This window comes from Empidonax traillii, unplaced genomic scaffold (genome assembly GCF_003031625.1).
Source record: "Empidonax traillii isolate 1590-97213 ecotype Southwest subspecies unplaced genomic scaffold, ASM303162v1 scaffold167:size2001844, whole genome shotgun sequence".
NCBI lineage: Eukaryota > Metazoa > Chordata > Aves > Passeriformes > Tyrannidae > Empidonax > Empidonax traillii.
The window spans coordinates 114,826-138,398 of NW_020955360.1; the positions used below are offsets into that span (position 1 = coordinate 114,826).

Genomic DNA, 23,573 nt, shown 5'->3' on the forward strand with positions numbered 1-23,573 from the left:
GTCCTTAACATGATAAAGATTAACAAACATATCCTCTTCCCACTGCAGGCTTGTGAGTCAAAAATAAGACTGTGGAACATGGGTAATTTGCAGAGAAAGACAAAGGACTATTTTAAGAGACATATCATCACTTTCAGATTTACTTCAGTCAGAACAGTATCAAGTGTGATTGATATGGTGGTCCTGCAAAAATTGTACTGCCCAGTCAGGGTGCTGTCTAGAAGACTTACTCCATGGCATTAGCAGGGTGCAGTGTACTTCATTGAAAGCAATAATTCTGTATAAAAATCCCAGATTTAATAGTATTAATCAAAACATACCAGGGAAATGAGGTCATTTGGTTTTGGATGAAAATAATGTCTTAACAAGTACACAGTTAAAATTATATTTAATTATTTTAGAAATTTAATTCACAGTTTTACAGACTAACAAACAGTACTTGAAAGTCTTGAAAATACCACCTTTCATGCTGACCATGAAAAGGTACACAAAATCAAAGTGCTATTAATGTGTTGGATAAAACCCTTCACCTGATTATTGCAACTAGAAAAATTGCAAGAAATGTTTCCATAAGTTATTCATGGATTTCTTTTTGTAAATCAAAACAGAGTGGGTGAGCAGGAGCTGTTGCTCCTTGAATTTCATTATAATGCATTAAATAGATATATATATATATGTATAAAAAAACAACAAAAACCCCTTAAGAACACAGGGAAGGAAAGAGTTAAGTCTGTAGCTTAGATCACTCTGAAGTGACTTTCTGACAGGTTTTACTGCTTTGCCTAAACTTGACTTTTCTTGACATGCAGGTTGAAGTTTCACAAACCTTTGCTTTATAAATACATACTTGAGCCCCCCAAAAAAGCAAAGACTGATGTTCCTTTTTTTTTCCCCTGTGTTAAATTACTTGTCATACTCTCCACAAAGACTTGTCTTATAAAAAAGTGCCAGGCCAGGACACAATTGTGAGAGTAATTTTTCCTTTCAGTTCTTTGAGCATCCTTGCCAAGCAGGCATGCATCATTCCTGATGTGTTCCTGCCGTTGACAGCAAGGAGGATGTCACCGCATCTGAAAAAACAAATGCAAATGCAAGAGAACAATTAAACAAGGTGACTTCTTATCTTAAATGTTTGCAAATGCCAAAGCATGTCCTTAAGCTGGGAGGAAAGGGTAGCAATGAGTACTGTGGTTCCTTCTCTGGCTGACTACTGTGAATAAGGGAATAAAGCAGGTAAAAAATACTTCACTTGTTTGGTTTTCTTACAAATTTATAATTAATTAGACATACTTGAAAGAAAACAGGATATAGCTCTTTCAGACGGAAATTATCATCACAGAATCATAAAAGGGCTTGAGTTGGAAGGGACCTTAAAAGATCATCTAGTTCCAACTGCCCTGCTGTGAGCAGGGACACATTCTACTAGACCAGGTTGCTCAAAGCCCCAGCCAGCCTGTCCTTGAACAGGAGTGAGGCATCCACAACTTCTCTGGACAACCTGTTTCAGTGCCTCACCACCCTCACATTAAATAATTTAGTATCTAATCTAAACCTACTATCAGTTTAAAGCCATTCCCCCTTGTTCTCTCACTGCATGCTGTTGTAAAGAGTCCTTTTCCAACTTTCTTGTAGGCCCTCTTTAGGTACTGGAATGATCCATATTCTGCGTAAACCTATGTTTTAAGGCTTGTTAATTGATTTAAATTTGCACCATAATTGGGTATCTCTTCTCTTAAATTTGTACTGGTGTTTGCAGGGAAGGCTTTTGGTTGGTTTTTTTTAGAGCTGGGTATGTGGAAAGCTTCTTGGTGCTGGCATGCTTTGTACCACCCCAGAGATCAAACTGGATTATCTTTATACTTATTCATATAGTAGTGATTGCTAGACATCTGAAAACATTCTGCTATGAAGGCAGATCTGTTAAAGTTCAGGATACTTATGTCTTGTTTCCAGATCTGTCAGAGTTAGTTCTGTATCAATGAGTCCTTTCCCCCTTCCCCCACTGTCTTCATCAAACATGTTTAAAAAAACAAACCAACAAAAAACCAAAAAAACCACCACAAATTAACTAGAAGAAAAACGTACTTAAATGCTACTTTTGTTTATATAGTTATCATTACCTAATTCTGCCATCATTGTATGCTGGTGTTCCCCCAACAATGGATTTGATAAAGAACGGTTTGTTTCCAGTAAGTTCTTCATAACCTCCTACAATGCTGAAGCCAAGACTTCCAGATGTATTTCTTCGTAATACGATTTCTTTGCAGCTGTACAAATACCTGAAACAAACCAGTCTAATTAAATATCTTACAGTTAGCTTCAGATGAACCATTAATGATGAATCTGCCTTTTCATGCACCCGTAGAGTGTTTTGAAGGTGCAAAATAGCACCATAGTTCCACTGTATTAAATACTTACACTTCTGTTTCCATAGTGCTGCTTTCTACAACCAGTTCTGAAAGTAAAAATACTAAGTAATCTTGGGGTGAAAATATTAAATTAGCTAGTTTATGAGGTAAAAGTTTAGGCAAATTATCTAGTTGGTATGATGGACAAAAGCACTTAAAACTGGAGTTAAGGTTCGTAAATCAGCAATCCAAAAAACTGTATTTCACTTACATTTACTTACAATTACTTGTTTATTGTCCCGGTTTGAGCCTGCATGTGATTTACTACATCAGAGTGGTCAGTTATTTACTACTGTGGTGCATATCAAAGCTAAATAATTTTAAGGCCAATGGAATAAATTACAAAAATGACAGAGATGACACAAAGACAAGTATTGGTGGAAGAAGGAATCCTGAGCTTTTCTTGTAAAGTAATGTGGTAAGTCACAGCATGGAAGATGGGAGAAACTTACCCATGTCAGTCAGTGCTTTGAAAAACTGATTCTGCTCTCAAGATAATTTGTCCTCACTATAATGATAACACAATATGTTACACTAACAGAGCTGAAATCTACTTCTCCCTCCATTCGTCTTTTGAATGTATTTTATGATACTGTGTGTTAGGCTGAGTCAAAGCATAGCTGAAACTAGGAATACAGGAAAGCAAGAATAATGTTATTGGACTCTTATATGTTGCCTGTTGCTCTGAGTACAATAATTTCAGTACTTTTTCTGTTTCTTTTTTTTTTAACCAAATTAATTTCACTTTTACAGAGTGAGTGATGGAAATTTCTGTCCATAGTACTTAACCCACTCATCATTAGCGATGTATCCAGGAATGATTGAATAGCCTGAATATCCATTTGCTATTCTTTATCTGAAAAGGTAGGCTGGCTTACAGCAAGCAACTGTTGCAAGCTCTATTCAGAGACTTTTTAGGTTTCTAAGAAGCAGCTAACACTTCTGTAGAAAGATAAATAGCCTTCAAAGACCAATATGTCTAGCTTTTTAAAAATTGTGTTTGTCAAATAGTGTCTTTCATGGCAAGATTTTATAGTAATACTAGATTAGTCCCCCAGGACCTACAAATACTTGCTGGCTGCCAGGATGGTAGGTATGTAATATTTGCACAAGAATTCACTGGCTGCTAATGTACGAAACAGGTGACATGTGCTGCTTTCCTCAGCAGCCAGGCATTATTACTTTACCATCTGTGGGCTTCTTCAATGTGCAAAATCACTTAGACCCTCTATGTTTGATGGTACTTATCAAGGTCATGACCAAGCGATGCCAGGATTCAGCCGTTAGTGCTATAACTCAGTGTTGATTTGGGGGCCAGGGGTCTCTGCTGCCCGGTGCTACACTCACTGCCTTAAGGAGTACATTCCTGAAGTTAAAAGGTGATCAGCTAAATCCTAATGTCATAGAAAAGTAATAGGCAAGCAGGTAAAGACAGGAGGAGAACACACAGTGAAGCCAAACAAGTCTTATGTGCATTCTGTACATGCAGTCTGTAAGGTTATCAGTTGCATGGTCTCCATCAGTCCAGACAGGATAAATACATATTTGCTGTCAAGGTGTATGCTGAATTAACTGAAGTATCCTAGCATTGTTCTCACTACCAGAGCAGATGAAACACATGGGAAACAAGGAACAGCAGAGAGTAGAGCGACTACTCTATCCTGACTCCAAGGCTCTGCACTGCCTTTTGCCTCACCAAAGGGAGGGGCAGGATATAACCTGCTGTGACAACAAGGCAGCGGAGACCAGGAAATCAGGAGGAGAGGTGCTGGTGTGACGCTGAGTTTGTGAAAAGGGAAGGAAAGGGCTTTCTGAAGTGTTTATAAGTTTGTCATCTTTGGTTTCCAATACCCAAATTGGTAATTAAAAAAAAAAGTTCCCCAAGCCAAGTCTGTTTTGCCCCCAACAGTAACCGGTGACCCTTGAGTTCTCTCATTCTTCCTATTTTCTCTCGTCCTGCTGTGGGTGTTGGTGCAGGCAGATCCAACCCGTGACACTAGCCAGAGCTAGAGACTGATTCTCGACAAATAGGAGTGGCTAGGAGGTGTTTACACCTTTAATTTGATTTTTAATTATCTCCATCCTCTGGGACAGAGTATAAGCATGGCAGTGCACCATCCATCAAGTATTTGTTAGCACTGTCAGAAATGTGAAAAGGATGCTGGCAGGCAGGATGCACAAAGCTGAACTGCGTGTAATGTGGGTACTGCTTGCTCTGAACTTAGTGCCTAAGCAGAGATGCCTTCTCTGCCTGAGCAAAAAGCAGCCCAAAGGGAGTGAGTTCCTTTGGGTCTAGAAAATGTCACAGAGAGAAAATAAATACTTGTCATCTGAAGAGGCACAGTGTGTTTGAGTAGATTATTTCTCTGTGGTAGTAAAAGCCCTGGTTTGTGTGTTTTGACCCAGTCAAACTGCCATAACTCACTAAACTGCAACCAGTCTAAAAAGAACCACGTTCTGCCTTGGAAGAGAGCAGCTCATAGTCTTCTATCCCTATCTGTAAATACTCCAAAAGATGAGAACAAGGAATAATTTACGTGTGACCTTGCCTCAGATACAGATTTGGCAGTTTCCAGGGTCTAGCCACAGGGTCCCATCCTAAAAAATACTACAACTGAGCATCAGTTACTGATGCACAAGGAATTGTAAAGTGCCTATGTTCAAATAGTTAAATGTACAATTCACTGCTGATTTTCATGAAGTGCAAGTAGCCTTATGGTCTGGGAATGCAAACCAGCCCAACTGCAGGAGGACTTCTGCAATAACAGCTATGAAAAGTGTAACTCCCTCCCCCTGTCCCGTTACAGTACACAAGTGGCAGTGTAGTAACATTTGAGAATTACTTCTAACAGAGCCTTAGAATCTGGATTAGGTTAATTTGGAGGAGTTTCTGTCCTAATTTCATGGTTTACCTCCTGTTCTACCCATTTTGCTTAATGACTTTGGCCACCTCCTGTCTTTCTCATCTCACTTTGCAGATGAAGAAAAGCACTCTTGTGAAGCACTAATGTTTGTAAATGTTATGACAGGATGATCTATAAAGTATTTTTAAGTGTTAGCTGAGAGAAGGAAATGTGAGGAGAGCAAAGAAAGGAGAGCAGGAAAACAAGCAAGAGTGGAAGCGGCATCACAGAGCTGGGAAACATTTTTCATCAGCTGTTCCCTGTTATTTCCTTTCTGTATGCTTCCCAACACCATGTCCTTCTACCAATAAAGGAGACCTGTCTTCCTCAACAACAAACAATTCAATTTGCTACCCTGAAATAAGTCTTCAGGTGGGAATGCTTAAGGTCCTGAATCACTCTTTCCTTCCGACGCCCAGCCCACAGCCCCTCTGCTCGCATGCAGGCCAAGTTTTGACAGATGTCAGATGCACATGTGCATCTATTTTATAACCACCGCATATTGGATTGTACTTCAGAAGGAACAGAGGAGCTGTTTATGCGTTATTAAGCCATCCAAAAGTAACAAAAGCCAATTCTAAGATCTCACAAGGAAAGGATTGAAATTTAGGTGAGATCCACAAATGTTTAATTATGCAAGGTGGCTTTTCCAAGTAAGGGATCAGATAACTTGTCTGATTCTGCTGCTACCAACTTGATCTAGAAAAATGGTATAATTCCATAAGTCTCATTATTTGTGTCACTTGGCTGTGACCCATCTCTGTAATATGTCTGCAGTCCCTGGGAAAGGAGAGAGTTCTGTTCCAATACTCTGTCCTAATAAAATTGGGCATTTGCAGTAAGCTACTCTTAATCATGTAATCATGTAACTATTACTAATGTTAACCTTTTTTCAACTTCATTGGTAATGGGCAGAGGTCTGTAGACATGCTCTAGTATTTAGTTCAACCCAGCACATTTTATGGGACCCTCAAGTGAATTTCATGGTTTTGGAACACAGAAGGAAAGACTCTCTCCCCTTGGTTTCTTGAGCCTGAACATTGCGCTCAAAGCTATGAGGTCAAGCTGCCTCTGTACTCTCCGCCTTGCTCATTGTGAACAGATACACACACCGAACTGCCAGGGCTTGTCTAGAGCCACATCTTTACCTTCTCAACAGAGTTTAAATAATCCACCATCAAGTCTCCTCCTTTTCACAGCATGCCTATTTCCTAGCCTACCAGTTTTACCACCTTTTCTATTTATTCTGTTTGTCTTATGTAGGTGTGCCCCTTCCTGCCCATCTTCCCAAATGCCATTTTGACATTTCTACTTTTTCATCTGCTGTACTAAACATTCTTAGACTTGCATATGGAGCAGTCCCTCCAATAAATGGTTTTAATTAAAGGAGGTGATTCTTCACCATCTTGCCCTATAGCAGCACATTGGGTACTTTTGCCAAGACAGACCTGTCAGATGTCTATTTCTGAGAATAATTTTCTCTGATGGCCTGGAAAATGTCATGAGACTGGTGACAGTACCTTGATATCTAGTAAAGTGTGACCCTTGCTAAAAGCAAACTGAAAGCTAGATAGGGAAAGGTTAAATGTTTAACCTGGAGTGCAATGAGTTAACATGACACATGTCCCAGGGAGAGAACTGGTTGAAGGACTTCCAGATGTCTTTTGTGGGTCCTGGAGAATCAGTTCAATCAAAGGGTAAGCGCACTCATGCTGGAGAAGACTGAAGGGTCTGATAGTACCTAATGATCAATCAATCACAAACCTGATCCTCACACACCCCTACTCAACCAACCAGCTGCTAGTAAGGATACAGTGCACCTTTGTTACTGGCACATCGAAGGAGCATTGGTCCCTGTTTTAGGACCTAGTCTGATGCTCAGAGCAGTGTACCCGCTCAGCATACCAATGTTTCTTTGAAGGAGAAGGGCCATGCTGTGTTCTGTGCACGGCCTTGCAGCTGGGGATAATGTTACAATGAATTCCTGTCTTCAGCCTTGCTGACGCTGGAGCTGGTTTTCCTTCAGACCAAAAGGCTTAGAATGCCTTCACACAATGCAGCCTTCAGACGAGGGAGGATAGAGTGAACTCAGAGACTCTTTTTAAAATGGGAAAACCACCTTTTTTTTTTTCCCCTAACTACGAAGTGGAACTGACTGATGTGAACTCTGGATGCAAGACTGCAGTACTACGGAGCTCTGTTCTTCATCTTCACCACCCTGCTAAGGACATGGGAACTTAGGGTAGCTGTGGATAGGAGATGATGACCAGGCAGCCAAGGTTTCCTACACAGCCCAACAAAGGTGGCATAGGCAGGGTGCAGATGTTTCAGTCCATCTAGTAATGGATGGTGACAGAAAGCAACACACGGCATTGTAAATTACAGCAGCTATAAGGCCTCTAGTCTGCTCTACTGGGAGCCACTGCTCACACTCTAAGTGCCTTCACAATGCTGCTGGTCAAGATCAGAGGTGCAGGAGAAGTCAGCAAGAATGAGGACCTCCCTCGGCTTCCTGTCTGCAGAGAGACTGGGTGAGGAAAGTTTACTATTGCCTAGGGTAGCAAGTTATGGGTCATCTATTTAATCCTTTTTCTTTTTACTGCTTTTGTTTCACAGGAATAAGTACACAGTTCTTTCCACAGGAGGAGGAACCTTTTGCCTATAGATGACAAACACACAGCCTGCCTTCTGCTCTTGCAGTGCTTCAGCACATGTTATACCACTATTAGCCTCAGACCGAGCCCTGAAAAACATCTGTCCCTCACATCACACCTTGCTGCAAGGTGAGTGAGCTCAAAATGGCTCAGCTAGAAGGAGGGAAAGCATCTAACCTGTTTCGCAAGAGTGGGAAATGAAGACGAATCCTGAAACTGTGCCTAGAGCAAAAGCCCACCTGTTCTGCAAACCATCTTTTCATGCCCTCCCACAAAAGAGAAAGAGAACTGCTGCCAGGGTTAGGAGCACAGACACAAGAAACTTGTAAGCAAAACCCTGCATTCCTTAAAATTGAATACCAGTTTCAGCTCTGTGATGCTACCTTTGCATATTCACAGATTCACATGTCCTCGTTTTATACTTTACAAAATGTCTAGGAAGCTGTAGGTATTACACTCTGCACACCAACCAAGTGTGTCTGAGAGAACAAGACATGCGATGTGGCTTTTATTATCCTAACTGAAACGACAACACAGCTGCTTCCTGTGTATGACAAATGTACTTCTTTCAGCCGGGGGTGGGGTTAAAAGAGGTGATTTGGAGATACTGGCCAACTTCACGCACTTTACAACATCTGGGTAAAGTCAAACAATTCAGCTGGATTTGGCTAAGGGGCTGTGAAGCTTGAGAGCTGCAGGAGGGGTAGCTGTGCCTTCTGCAGGGTGGTCGAGCCTGGACCCCAACAAGGTCCTGTATCTCTGCAAGGTTTGTCTTTCACTCCCTAAGTGCCAGATATGTTTTCAAGACAAACAGTTCAGGATCTTATCCTCCCCTGCAAGGGCAACTGTGTGTCTATTTTGCCACGTACACATACCCATTTACAAAAGGTATTTAGAGTCAAGTCTGCGACAGAGCCTGGATTTAATTAAGATGTCAGTGCAATGAATCAAATAAAAAGAAAGAATTGCCAGAAAATACAAATCTTTCCTCCCACTCCCCTTCAACAAGAAAATACAATCTGTGGACTTACCGTGGCAGCCCCAGCCACATAACCCAGGATGGTGACCACTCGCTGCTGCTCTCAGAGGTCGCCTGCACCGCCTCAGGGGGTGGCAGGTGATCCCGCTCCTCCTGGGCTTCGCATGCTCTCATCTCCAGGGCTTTGAGCACCACTGATGAGTTGGTGTTTTTCAGCAGGGCGACGGCCTCACTCCGGCTGACTCCTGTCAGGTCAATCCCATTCACGTTCAGGAGGATGTCACCTGAGACCAATAAAACAGATGATAAAAACCTCTGCAACTGTTTCTAGGATCTCCCTCCTACCCCCACAAACAAATGAGTCAAAACCATGGCCAAGAACTTGCTGCCTGATGAGGCTGTTTGTTAATCCTATGGTTTAATGTGGATGTGAAGCATATGCTAGTAAACATGTCACAGGCATGAGGGAAGGGTCTAGGTCGCCGTACACAGGACTATTGCCAGGCTGGACAGAGGATTTTGTCCTGGTTTCTTGCCACGTCATATCCTGCATCCAGAGCCAAATGAACAGCTGGGGTCCTGCTGTACCAACAAGCTTTGGTACTGGCACCTAATGCTAGTCCACATCTCTGATGTCCACTTCCAGCTGGCAACTTTTGTACTCAACCTGAGCTTGAAACCTGACAGCTCAAAGATATTTTTCTCCCAGCTCTCCCTAAGCTGAAGACTGCCACTCCAGCTGGCTCTTTGTGAAGTTTGCTTTGCGGGAATAACGTCCTATTATTTTCATATTAATGCCTGTTTGAAGCCAAAACCTCTTTCTGTGTACCTTATTTATAATGTAGGCACAGCAGCTTCAGAGAAAAATGCAAAGATGACCTCAATCACTACAGGGAGATCAGTAAAGACATCGTTAATATCATGCAAGCAGCCACAGTGCCAAGTGCTCTGCTACCCTTGGCACCGGTCTCTCACACCAGGGCCTCCTTGGGTGCCCTCTGTGCTTGGCCTGGCAGGGATGTAATCCCCAGCAGTCCAGGCAGTGCAATGTGAACATTAACCTCTTCTTGTGGTCTGCCCCAATGAGAAGGGCAACTGCCTAAGAGCTGCTCTAAGCCATGGAGGCTTGTTGCACTGTTATAACATCACATATTCATTTGTTTCGAATTTTATCAAATTAACTAGGCTAAATTTTCCATGCTACCTCATGATAAATATTTTTTTGGAAAGTGTATCTCACTGAGAGGTAGTAATTTCTCAGCAGGAGGAATGGGGAAACCTGCTGGTTTGCTTTTGTTATCATGTTCTCACACGGGTTTTGATGAGCAGACACAAAGGGGAGGTTCCCATGTGTGCCACTGTTGGGTACTGAGACCCAGGTTTGTGGGGCCCAGCTGGGCTGCAGCTATTCTGGCCAATTTTGGGGTGCCTTCACTTCCCTCACAATCAGAATTTCCCTCCAGCTTTCCAGGCAGAGACTGGACTGAAGCTGAGCATAGGGGATGAAGGGCAAGTGAACTGTGTGGTTGCTGGATGCAGAGTACTGAGGTACTCGCCTCTTGAAGCTGTAACCTGAGAGTTTTATCATTCCTCCACTGCCCACCTATTCCCACAAAACCAAGGCACCCAAAACTGATAAAAAATGTTCCTCATCTTGCTCTAAAGGCTTATTCATGCAGGGGGATGGAAACTATTATCAATGGAGTTATGAAATCAATGTTTCCTGATGTGATATTGAGCCACAAGGCATTAATGTTGCTTCATATATGATGCTCCTGTATATTTCATTCAAAGTCATGAATGCAGTGACAAATAAGCACAAACATTTACATTAAAAACACGTGAAGGTTGTACAATGACTATCTCAGTAGTTAGGAGAAGGTGGTGCAAGTTCATTTTCCTGTGAAAAACTATTTATCTTTTTTTTCAACCAGAATATTCCAACATCCTACTTCACATAGATGGTTATTGCTGCATATTATGCTTTTTCTGGTAACAGACTTGAGATCCTCTAACCCAACGCATCCCAAAATCTGTAAGATGGCTGAAGATGCCAGGGTATGATGCTCTTTCATTACCCCTCTGTTTCTCCAAAGAAGACCTTGATTTAAAGCAGACTTTCAAAATCCCCTCATTTTACCTGTTTTTATCCTGCTGTCTCTGCTGATAACTCCTCCAGGTTCCACACTTATCACATAGATAGGCAAATCCCACTCCCGGTTAGATGCTCCGCCTGCTACAGTCATTCCCAGCGATTCTGTGTGATCTTTCCGGACAGCCACCACCTTCTCATGACAGGTGACAGTGTGAAAGGTGCTCTGTGATGGAGAAAACAACAAGAACAAACATAGTGGGCATGGTGACCTCCCTGACAGCTTAGGCATTTTCTATTGAAACAAATATTCATCAAGAGAATACCAAAGCACTTCCCAGATGCCTGCCACACTTCCTGATGGCAGGCAGCATTCTCTGTGGGGCTTAGGCATCTGTGGAGTCAGATCTACCACTAGATAACTGTGTTTTAATAGTTAAAATCAGGCACTACTCCCACCAAAATCAGAATTGCTTCAGTGCTAAGGATAATACAAGCAGATCTTCAAAATGTAAATAAGGAACCTGATTTAAAAAGAAAAAAAAAAGGTTCTTTATATTAATATCACTGGTGGTCCTAATATCTTTGACAATCAGGTCATGCTTCTTATCTTACTCCTTTCAGTCTGTGCATCATCTATATACTTAGTGAGAAGTAATCCTCTTGGGTTTAAGGAATAAAATTACTGGGGACAAATTAGAAGATAGATATTCATTTTCTCTTCCATATATCTGTGTTTCTGTGTAAGACATGGGTGGAAATACACTTGAGGAATAAGTGTTTCTGCATCTACAGCGAAGAGCCAGCAGCTTCCAGGTGCTCTTCCCAGTGCTTGTTCTTAAAAGGTCACTTTGGGATGGCAACCTCTACTGCCTGAGGACAGTCATCCCCATATTTCTCCCCATGATCAGGAAAAATTGCTGGTCATGCAATAACTAGTGTATGAGTGAGGGTGAAACAGATCCACAGGATGCTGGAGGATGGAGAACCAAAGCAAGTTCCAACAAAACCTGTGAACTGAATGTCATGTTTACAGTGCATTCAGTTCTTACAGAAGAGTTCAAAAGACAAATAAAATCTGGATTTAAGTGTTAACTGCTTTGCTTTCCTTACGTATTTCATAAGCAGTACTCCTGGCATCTATTCCCGACAATCCCAGCCTCTCTGGCAGGAACAGCATCATCCATTCCAGGCTCATACGTAGATATAATAGCCTGCTTCTAAAGACGTTTCAAATGTATATTAAAAAACACCTTCTCATTCACAACTGTGACCTCACATTCATAATATGCAAAAATAAACTCAAAGCCACATTAATCTCTTCTTGAAAATCTGACATCTCACAAAGACACTTCCCCTTGTTTCCTGGGCCAGCAGCACAGAAAGTGGAGCAGATGAGTCCACAATGCCTTCCTAAGTAACAGTGATGGACAAAGGAAGATTACAGCAAGGATTCTTTATGGGACTAGGGCAGGCTGTGTCTTGGACTTGTGGGTTTTTTAAAGGTATGTTTGGTGGAACTAACTCCACATCAAGATTTCTGTGATGCAACACTGACAACAAAACACAGGACCTTTCAGGAGCTTAGCAACGGATCTCTAGATGCTTGAGCAGATGAACAGTGGCTGCCACAGAACTCCAGGAACAAAAAAAGGTGAAGAGTTCAGGGGAAAGAGGAATTTTTTCAGTCACCAGGACAAAAACCAAACACAGTTTTTTCAGACACATCAGACCTGGCCCATGCAGAACACAGTCACTGAATAATTGGGCTTATGGCTTGCAAATGAACCTAAAAATTTCTGAAGATTTTAAAACCTTCAGTATATAAATGTTCTGATCCACATAATTTTAACCTTTCCCCTTTGTCTTTAAGGTGAAATTGGAATTCTACTTGGGGCTCCAAGTGACAGGGCAGTTCTGTTACTTATCCATCAAGTCTCAGACAACAAAACCATTAGAGCATTGTCTAGTTTATCACTATTTTTTGAGGAATCAGCAGAGAAACAAATTTCAAAGCAGTGCTTGGGAACAAATTGCCCTGTTACATTTCAGTGAAGAATTATAAAGGTACAAGTACTTGTGTGTTCAACCACGAAGGACCGGTTTTCTTTTGAAGCTATTCTTCCACATACAGTTTTTTACATTGTTGCAGATAGAAAGGAATTGGGGTGACTTGACTGAGACAAAGGCAGTGATGAAAGGAACATAAAGCCTTTTTTAGTAAACACACGTAGAGCTTGCTTAGGGGTACAACTGATAGTGAGTGAACCAGTTAAAAGGTAGTGTTTATCAGTGACTGCATTTCAATTCATTCTCTTCTAAACAATTGTCCTTCTCTGTCATTTTGAAGTGACCCTGGAGGTCAGGAGAAGGAAAACATAACAGTTCATCTCCTCCTCTTTTTATTTTTTTTCCCTTTTCCATATATTTACTGGAAAATAAATATTTACAGCAGATTATCACAACATCAAAGGTATGACACATGTCTTGCAGGCAAAAGACATAGCTGTGTCTGTTTGGAAAATGTACTTCACCTGAAAGTTAACCTGCTCATATGGTCAGGAAACATTGCCTACTTGAGCAACATTTTCTTTGCATTAAGTACTAGACAATTTGTTAGAAAAGAGTAAGAAAACAGTTTGAATTAAAAACAAGTGCTATTTAATTAATGGCAAAGCTCCCAGTGACTTCAAAGGAATTGAATCTGGCCTGTTTATGCATTGCAGCCTGGCTTTGCAACCTCAGCTGCACAAGGAAGTGTTTCTGACATCTCCTCTTTTCTGAATCCAGGCAGCAGCCAGAAGAAGTTTGGGCTGTACTTCCCCTATCTCTGTACACAGGAAAACAGATCCCTGAAGCCCTGTGCAGGACCAATCTCTTGGCATACCATACACCCAGCATCACTACCACCAGAGAAGGACATGGTCACAGTGTCCTCCTCTTACACAGCACCTTGTGGCTTGCATGGCTGGTTGCCACCGGCCTGAAGGAGAACAGCCTCCTCATGGCTTACAGATGGAGGTAGGCTGTCAGGAGACCAACATCTTGGCTAAAAGAAGTTCCTGAGCTGTTGTACGAGCCAGGTGGCTGCTAAAAGCTAGAATTTATTCGTGGTGCTGAATACAGCCAAGGATAGAGAGCCGACTTCAGCCCATGTGTACGTACATGCTCTACAGCAAGAGCAGTTTCCCTCAAAGAGAGCATTCCTGACCTGCTAATATCACCTCCTACAGTAAGCTCAGGGGACAAAATACACCTTAAAATTAACCAGAATTCAAGGCAGCTAGCAATCTCTCTATTAATCACACCTAATAAAGCAATCCCACTGGTGGCAGCAGGTAGCAGAGTCATCAAACCACACTCATGAAACCACACTCAGGAAACTCCCCTGATAATGAAGTCCAGCCAACAAGCATTACCTTGGTTTTGGGCAAGAACATGTGCTGCATTAGGACACTGTACAGGCCCTTGGCTTGGAAGCATAACTCTTGCTAATGTCTATTTAAAACAAATAACATTTTAAGTCTGCCAAAGCCTACGGTTTAAAGATCATGAATTACAAAGGATGTTCAGTTAAACCTTCAGCAAAAAATAATGAGAAATTCAAATTGACACATTCATGCCCTATAAAAGGGCAACTAACACTCCAGTAATGTTTGTATCAGACCAAAAGTCCACAGTGCTTGAAGCTCATTGTGTCTACCGGGTGTACTGCTCTCCTGATCTACTGCCAGAACATTTTCTCTGATATAAGCCCTCCACTGCACACACACAAAGCTAAAGGGAGATAGAAACAGCTCAGACTTTTCTTTTTTGGCAGTGATCTTCCCTGGAAAGTGCCCAAATGGTGGCACTGAACAGAAGCCCACAGCAGCACACCCACTCACATGCTTATGTAGTACTCCTCTCCTGTGGCAAACTGAAATCTCCCTAAAAGCCACGGCCCATCTAACAAAAGATGACTCATTAGTCTTCAAAGGACTGTTGCAAAGTCAACATCATGCCTTCAATCTCACAGCTACCCAAAATAATGTTAGATTTACTAACGGCTCCCATCTAACACCTCTCAGTAGAGGATGAGAAAATGAGAAAATGAGAATCTGAGGCCATTTATGGAAGACAAATCATCTTCCCAAATAATCCCATGTGGCATCAATTAATTGGATCAATATGGTAGAACTAACAGGTGCTTGGAGCTTCCATAGAAATCATACAGTAGCAACACAAGCTAATTGCTTTCCTACACATATCTCCCTAAGGACATCATTACTTCATTAGGAAATAATGCCTTGCAGATGCATGATTAGTTGGGCATTTCTTGCTACCCACTAGTAGCTACTGAGCATTGACTCTGCTTTCTGGTTTAACTCCTGCTGATCCAGTCCTACCCAACAAGGGCTGTGACTGGGACTTCACGGAAAATGAAAGCTAAAAATAAATATACATTAGCATTTTTAACACATAAAAACACTGAATAATGTAATTTTTAAAAACCTGCAAAAATGGGTGTCTTTCAAGAGTTGTAAATCCAGAGTTAGATTTGGCTCCTTGGTAACAGCTGTGCACCCAGAATCTGGTCCAAAGGTCCCTCTAAGGACAGAATTGGCTGCCCTTCAGGCAGAATGAATTTAAGCCCTGCCTGTCTACTTCCTTGATGCACCCCTGGCACGGGTGGCCAGGGTCAGGCTTCCATGGGTTTACGTAGGTGGTGACACACAGAGCAATTAATGCAAATTAGCCAGGCGTGTGACTTTAAATTCAGTGAAATAAACAAATTCAGTTCCTGCAAGGACATGCTTTGTTCTGTCTAAAGTGCAAAGAATAACACTGAGTAAACTCATAAAACATATTTTAAAAGCTCTAGCTACCCTGGTTTCGACTTTAAAACCTCATACGTTTAACCATCAGCCTTATGCAGAGGGCATATCGTGAGCCTAAATGCACTAAGCACATGTAACCAGGTACACAGGAGCAGCTGGAGGGACAGTTTGGTAACCAGAGCCATATCTGGGCGAGATGGCTGCTCTGTGATGTGTCCCTGGGTTGGGTCCAGACATGCTGTGCACTGCCAGCCCTCAGAGCCCTCATACCGTGCAAGTTCCAGCTGCTGCCAAAGCAGAACCAACACTTTGGGTCCAAAGCTCCACAGAAAGTCAGCATGCTTGCAGCAGCCAGGGAGACCACAGCTGCTATCTGCCACCAAACCATCAGCTAAGTCAAGGCAAAGGTATCTTAATAAACGAGCAATAGATTAGTTATTACCATAATTTTCAAACAGCTTATGTGAATCTTTCGGGCCAGCACATGAAAAGTTTTTGTCTGAAGACTTTGTTTCAGATGAAGAAACTTTAGATAAACCTCTTATGTTTGTTGGAGTGCATTGCCCTGTGCTGGCTCACATTGTCGGCCAGGTCCATGCCTGTTGCCAGGATGCTATGTGCACACCTGCCCCACCACTGCCCCTGCCTTCTCCTTCCCTCTCCACCTCAGGCAGAGCCAGAGCAGAACCAGTGGATAAATAATGAGCTTTTATGTTTCAATTGCAAAGTAAGATGTTTTTCTGGTGATAGAAACCAGGGATAACACCCCGAGACGTGAAAACACAAGCTGCCCTCCCATTCCCCTGTCCCATGAATGGCAGAGAAGCCACACGAATGCCCGTGCCCTTACCTTGCTGGGGTTGTTTCTCTCGGAGGGACAGGGCTGGGGGCCACTGCCACTGTAACTCCAGCCCGTCTCCTGCAAGATGTCGGGGGTCTGCTGCCGGGTCTGCCGCGACACGATGAAGTGAACCTGCTTCTCGCTGGCCTGTGGGAGGAGGTACAGTGTGAGTCGCACTGCCCTAGTCAATAAAGCCCTGCACCTCAGCCCCACAGAGTTCATGAAATATGGGTACCATCAAAGCATGGTTTGGATTTCCCACTAATGTTGTAATGACATAAAGCAGTAGCAACAGTTCAGGTCAATAAAGTTCTTAAAAGTTTACTGCCAGGCACTTCTCTTGAAAATCTGGTGTTAACTCAAAAAAATCCTTCCTATCTGCCCCAAATTTGGCTGGAGTCAGTGATCCACCACAGTGCACCACAGCTCTCACATACACCTGTGTACAGCACTGCAAAGCAGCATGTGCCTGCAACAGTAGAGACAGACAGACAGACAACGAGAGCTGCTGCTGGCTGACAGATGGGAAAGCTGGGAAAGGTGCAATTAACCCTGAAATGATGTACATGCTTAAGCCTTGGCTGGTGAAAGTGAGGACTAAACAATGTAACTAAGTTCACCTGCATGCAATGAGTATGACAAATGTAAGAAAGATTAAAGAAATAATGTGCAACCATTTTGAGAAATAAAATCGTACTGCACTAGAGCACAGAGAAAGAGGCAGGGCACAAGGAAGCAGAGAGAGTAATGAAGTTTATTTTTGGAAGAATCACTTCAAAAACAATTAACCCAAGCTCAAAGTGCTTTTAGGCCTTTTTGCACAATGCTGCAGTGCTTCTACTGAGTTATGCTTGTGCGTTATTTTTAGGGTGCTCTGTGTGTGCCTGATATTAGTGTTAATGCTGTGTACAGGTGGCATTTTTTTTCTCTTATTCAATCAGCACTGTATCCCTAGAAGCAAATGGCTTTATTCACTCCTCAGTAAGACTCACATGAATCTGTTCAAAACAGCAGTGATACAAAGATAGAGCTGAGAAGAGTGGGGTTTAGCTGGGTAAATCATAGAAGTCTGCCTTAGGGGCAAACCAACACACTGAACTAAAATGAAGTGCAGTGCAGAAATAACCTCAATGCTATAGAAGCATACTCAGAGGATGTAAAAAATTAATCCTCTAATCTCCTCTCCAGGCTAAAGACCTTGGTGTTGTGCCAGGCACGAGGGGCTATTAAGGACCAGTTTCCAGACAGACTCCTGCATGCTTGCTCTCAGGTTATACCCGAGGGATTGCTCAGTATGGAGTGTGGAGCCCCCACACAAGCACATCTGGAGGTCTGATCCCCCTGGGGCTGCAGTTGCAATGCTTGTTGGTACCATATCCCTGGAGGCATCAGACCTCCTGGCTTGCTCACTGGCACAGTGACATGGCCTGCTCTCCGGGGAGAAGCTCCAAGGAGAGCTGGCATTGAGCAAGCAGCTGGAAACCAAACCCAGATTCAGTTGCGCTGTTGAAATCAAATCTTCCACAGACAACTAACAGAAGCCAGAGGAAGCCTCTGGGATTTTGGGTTTTGTAGCTTGGTTTGTCTTTTCTGGAGCTGAATTCAATAGCAGTAGCTGAGGGTTAAAAAAAGCTTTTGAAAAATGTCATTTTAGTTAAGAAAAAGCAATCTACTTCTCCTAAATCTCCAACTTCAGGCCCGAAATATACACGTTCAGACTAATTCCAGTGCTAAATTCAGTGCTAATTCCAATAAAGTAAAAAAATGTGCACTTTGTTGCTTTCCCACTATCTTGGGGAATACTATTTTTTTCACCAGAAACTCAAATCTCCACAGCTTCATAATATATCATTTAGTGCATACACATGTATTTCAAAATAACTTTCTGGATGTTTTTACCAGAGCTGTTTTTATGGAATATTAATTTGAGGACTCTGGACTCAACTGGTACCCAAAAGCAGAATGCTGTATCTTGTCAGAAAGGAAATCATCCTGGTCCCTAGTTTGTAATATGATTGAGATGGAACCAAACAATACAAGAATAAACCTCCCAAGGACATGTGGCCCCATGAAAACCCAGTTTTCTCTAAGATGAACAACTTCACCTTAATGCAATTTCCTTTTAAAAGTCATCTGCTGCCACATGGTAAGCCTCAAAGTTGGTTATTTAGAGAAAGGTTGTAAATGTGATTAATTACCATAGAACAACTAGCAGAAGTTCAACAAGAGTCGCTATTGCAATATCACTTTTGCCTCCAGGTCAGTCAAGTTGAGTACTTTCTCAGAAGTCCAGAGTGTTTTAAGAAGTTATCCAAACAACAAGACCAGCTTTTGTATTTACATACAAATAAAAAGACATTAATGTTTCTACCAATCAGAATATTCATTACTGACTCATTCAGATCCCTCTCTCTCTCTTATCCCTTGCTTTTTATACAATTCTTTTTCTGTATTTTATGCTGAAGCAAGAATAAAAAAAATTAGGTTAGCTTTGAGACTGAGTGCAAGTAATAGCTGAAGCAATCTACTGTAATTAAAATCTGTATTACAGCCACAGCAAATCAAGCAGGAAGGCAGAGACATGGTGGCAACCTCTGAGCATCTAGTAGGCAAGTGCATCTTGAAAAGAGGAAGCAGTGCTGCTCTCAGCAGAAGTTGCCCCATCTCTCACAGGGACGATGGAACGTGGATACACCCCACATCACAACCTGCTTGTCAGAAGCAGTTGTTGCGATGAAGAGGGGCTCATGAGTCCACCACAGCTGCTCCGAATTGTGGTGAGGGAAAGAGGGAGAGCTGAGGGTGAACATCTGGGGTCAGTAAAGTTTGGCTCAGCCCATGCAGCTCGGCTTGATGTGCTCACACGAGCACCCACTGACCTGTTACCTCGTTCCTTTTCTTGTCACTCTCATGGAAAACAGATGTGGAATGTCATGTTATTTAGATGAGAAGTGCCTCTTCTGACACAAGGCCATGACTGAAGATGATGTGACAAACGGGAAGCAGCAAACTCCCAAGTCTTATGATGTGTGCATGTTCCTAATCAGCACTTACACGTTTTCTTCATTTCAGTTCTTGTGACTGAGCTTATAACCAGCCAGGCATCTAATCTACTGATTAAAAACTGCTTCAAGTATGCTAATGTATAATTGCTATAGGCCTGATGAATAAGACCTGTCTCAATTATTCATTATTTAAAAGCCAAAACTATCAGATTCCACAGAAATCTTGATGTTCTTCCAGTTGTTCTTAGTCCAGTAAGCCACCACCTTTTAATGAATGTTAGTTCTGTTTTTAAAGAAACCAATGGTGTATTTGTAGCTTTCACCACCACAAATCAGAAGACCTCAGTGTACTGCAAGTGACACACTCAGGTCTCAACAGCCAGGTTGCTGCTGAGAAATCAGAGGACACAGTGAAATATCCTTTCGCGTAAGAAGCAAATGCAAAACATTTGTGGCTTCAGAATAACGTTTTTTCTCTGACATGACATGGAAACAGGAAAGGCAAATGATAATTGATGAAAAAACATGACAAAAAAGACACAGGTTCTGGGAATTTTGCATTAGACAAATGTGATTCATAGAGCTCAGACCAATGCAATGTAATCTTGGCTGTTTGGAAATCTGAATCTCCCCTTTGATGGGCATGTTGTTTAAATTCCCAGGAACTGGTGTGCATTTCAAGAATTATTATAAATAACATCCACTCTTTGGAGCCCAATAAGGGCTTTAGTTGCATTTTTAAACACTTGTATGTGAGTGGTTATTTTGTTAGTAATTTTTTCCATTTCATCTGTAGGCTGCATGTGTTTTTTGCTTATGAAGCCTTGTTTTGCCTTTTTTTGTAGCCATAAAGAACTGTTCCAAGAATACAATTTTTTTTAGAAAGTTTGTCATTCCAGACTTGTTGCCCTCAGAGAATTTAAAACTTTCCCCTTCTGCCTTCTGCTCCCAGTTAGTGAGCTACATAAGGTAATCCAGAAAGATGCTGGACCAGAATTTCAACAACTGGCATTATGCAAGGGGATGACATTTTCTTTACCTAAGCCATAAACTTCTTAATAAAAGCTGGCTACAACCAACCGTGAATCTAAGCTAACTTTTCACAAAATGAACGCATTTGAATGCTTCTTTCAGTCCGACTTATATTACACTGATTATACCTGTCAGAAAAGCAGAAGCAGCCAGCCTGATTTGACATCTTTTTATTGAAGCCTATGAAATTCTTCAATATGTGAACACTCTACATGCCTCCAAATGAAACTTAAAAATGCACAAGTATAATAAGTGCTATAAATATGAGATAAAAGCAACAAAAGATCCTTGGCTTTGCTTTTTGTGTTGAAGTTTTCTAAAAAAAACATAGTCCGTAAACAAAGAAAACAAATGAAAATGGTTCTGGAGGGGAAATAAGGCAAAAGCTGAGTGGTTTTGTAACTAAGAAAGGCACAGGGATTTTTTTTTTTTTTGTGACAGTTATGTGTTAAGACTGCTTAGTCTTAACATTGCCTCATTGCAGAGCCATCTATCTAGTTCTCCACAAGCATCTAAATAGAGATTTATAAAAACTACAGCTACAAATCCATTTTTCCAAAACAAATCTGATTTTCCATATGCTGGATTTAGGTAAGAAATACCTATAAGGAATGGACTACCTTCAGTCATAAAACACATCCATGGGAAATTACTGAGTTTGGGAGTTTGACATTCATCCTGAAACATGCCATCCACTGCCTTAGGCTACTCTGGTTCACTCCAGGGCTGCACCAGAGAGCACTGTGACTCCTTCTGAGCTGGAGGAGCTAAGATCCTGCTGGACCCAGTGCTTCCAGGGTGCAGGTTGGCATGCCTTTTGGCAGATGGCATCACACTTTGATGATGCTCAGAGGATATAGATGTTTACAGTGATCTGTATGTTCCAAAGCCTGATGGTAGCAGGCACCACTACCCAAGACATGAGAGTCCATGCCTACATTCACCCTTGAAGCCACAGTGAAACCAAGGAGCTTTTAGAGGAGTAAATTCCCATCCAAGCTTGAATGTCTCCTCCCCTCCTCCAAACCCACAAACTCAATGTCTGGCCCTGCTTTGCAACGGATGGTGAAAACACACTGCTTGGTTTTTGCACAGTTCAAAACCCGTGGTCAAAGTGGTGATGACAAACCTGTATCAGCTGGGCTGCGCTCTCTGGACTGCCGTACCGATGGTCGTGTCCATTGATGGCCAACACCCGGTCGTTCTCCTGAAGCTGTCCGTCACGGGCAGCCATGCCACCTTCCAGCAAGTTGAAAATAAATACCCCCGGCTCATCGGCCTTGCGAACCAGCTTTATTCCCAGCTGCTCATCTGGACTGCTTTTGTTTAGCACAACATGAAAGCTGTCATCCCTATTGCAGGGAGCATCAAGGGAAAGTCCGCTGTTTCGGCATCGGTACCTCTGCTCTCGGAGCACCGTCAGTCGGAGCACGTGGCAGGGTTGTTTCAGGATTGACAGGGCATAGTTGTGAGGCACATTTTTGATGTCCATGCCATTTACCTGGAAGAGAGAAGTGTAAATCAGCAGCAGGAAGCCAGTCTATTCTGAGCTGGCACTGGAGACAGCAGCTCTATTTACACAGATGTCTTCATACAAAGTGACATGTGCTATTTCAAACTGTGTCAAGCAGGAGGCCAAGTCTGCAGTGCAGAACAGCCTTCCCCCCAAGGAAAGGATGTGCTGTACAGTTTCTGCCCTTTTTCTTCCCCTTTCTCCCTGATAGTCTCCAGACACACGTTATTTTCCATCTTTCTTATTGTTCTTTCCCAAGCTTCAATATCCTTTCATAGATCTTAGTTTTATTCTACTAGCTTCTGATTTCAGCTTGCCTTGCCAACCTTTCCTTTCACTCACACCACTTTCCTGCTGCTTCTCTTCTTCATTATCTCCCAGCTGTTCTAGGTACAGTAAAAAAAAAAGTTCCTCAGCAATGAATCTCTAATTAAAATGCAGAAAAGAGCCTCAAGTAGAAGTTTAAATGCCCTGGATATTTACTAGCAATTCTGATGATTTACCACACCAGAAATCAGACTTTTTAAGTTTCTCAGCTTTTTCCAGGTAAGATTTAACTCAGACGACAGTAAAACTGCACAACTGCCACTTTTTTAATTTGGATAGGAAAAAGAAAGAGCTCCCAGCCAACCCTGTCATGTCCGTATATGTAAGAATGACTAGGCATTGTACTTTATATTGCTAAATAAAAACCAGTTGTAAGATTGCAACTCACTGCTGGCTGGAAAACCCCAATCAGACAAGTCATTTCCACATAGTTTTACACTGCACAGGTTGAACCATTTAAATATTAAGAAATGTCTCCAAAATGCAACAGAAATGGTCCCCAGGACAGACAAAAGCATTTGGCTGGTGTTTGCCTTTGCAGGTTGCCTGTGTGGGTGTGATAGGGCTGTCCCTGCTACAGTCTTGCGGGGGTCTGCATCCAGAGAAACACACCTCAACTAACTAACTTGCCAGCTTGGTACCATGAACAGCATGAGCTGCAGCAGAATGGGGCTGAAATTCCTAAGAATCCTTGGTAAATCCCTGGGCAATGAGCCACAACTGTGGAGGGCTGAGCTGGCCCATCCGTGCTACAGTCACAGCTTCATAGTGCAGTTTGGATGTGCCCTGCAGGAACACTTTTGTTTCAGTGGTGCCATTAACTCTGCCACTGCATGCTGGCACCGGGACAAAAAGCCTCCATGAAAGGCACAACTGAGTGATGCTTATCCAGCTACTACCTGGAATCACAATCCAGAGGCATTTTTATACACTACTACAGTGAAAGATGCCCACTTTGTGATCCTGAGAAATCTCTTTGGCCAGAGTCTCTCTGACATG

The 23,573-nt window shown here is 42.3% G+C and overlaps 1 protein-coding gene across 3 annotated transcripts in view; it reads right to left on the reverse strand.

The window, feature by feature from the left end:
- Positions 1-371: 371 nt before the first annotated feature.
- The window catches only part of LNX1 (ligand of numb-protein X 1), a 71,228-nt gene continuing 48,026 nt past the window's right edge, over positions 372-23,573 (reverse strand). For all 3 annotated transcript variants that reach the window (XM_027885506.1, XM_027885507.1, XM_027885508.1), the window contains 6 exons: positions 21,864-22,235; positions 16,707-16,844; positions 11,085-11,262; positions 8,997-9,228; positions 2,121-2,279; positions 372-1,070 (listed from right to left, as the gene is read on the reverse strand). In XM_027885506.1, the coding sequence (XP_027741307.1) occupies positions 935-1,070; positions 2,121-2,279; positions 8,997-9,228; positions 11,085-11,262; positions 16,707-16,844; positions 21,864-22,235 (1,215 nt within the window). In that variant the 3' untranslated portion in view covers positions 372-934. The remainder of the gene's footprint in view (positions 1,071-2,120; positions 2,280-8,996; positions 9,229-11,084; positions 11,263-16,706; positions 16,845-21,863; positions 22,236-23,573) is intronic.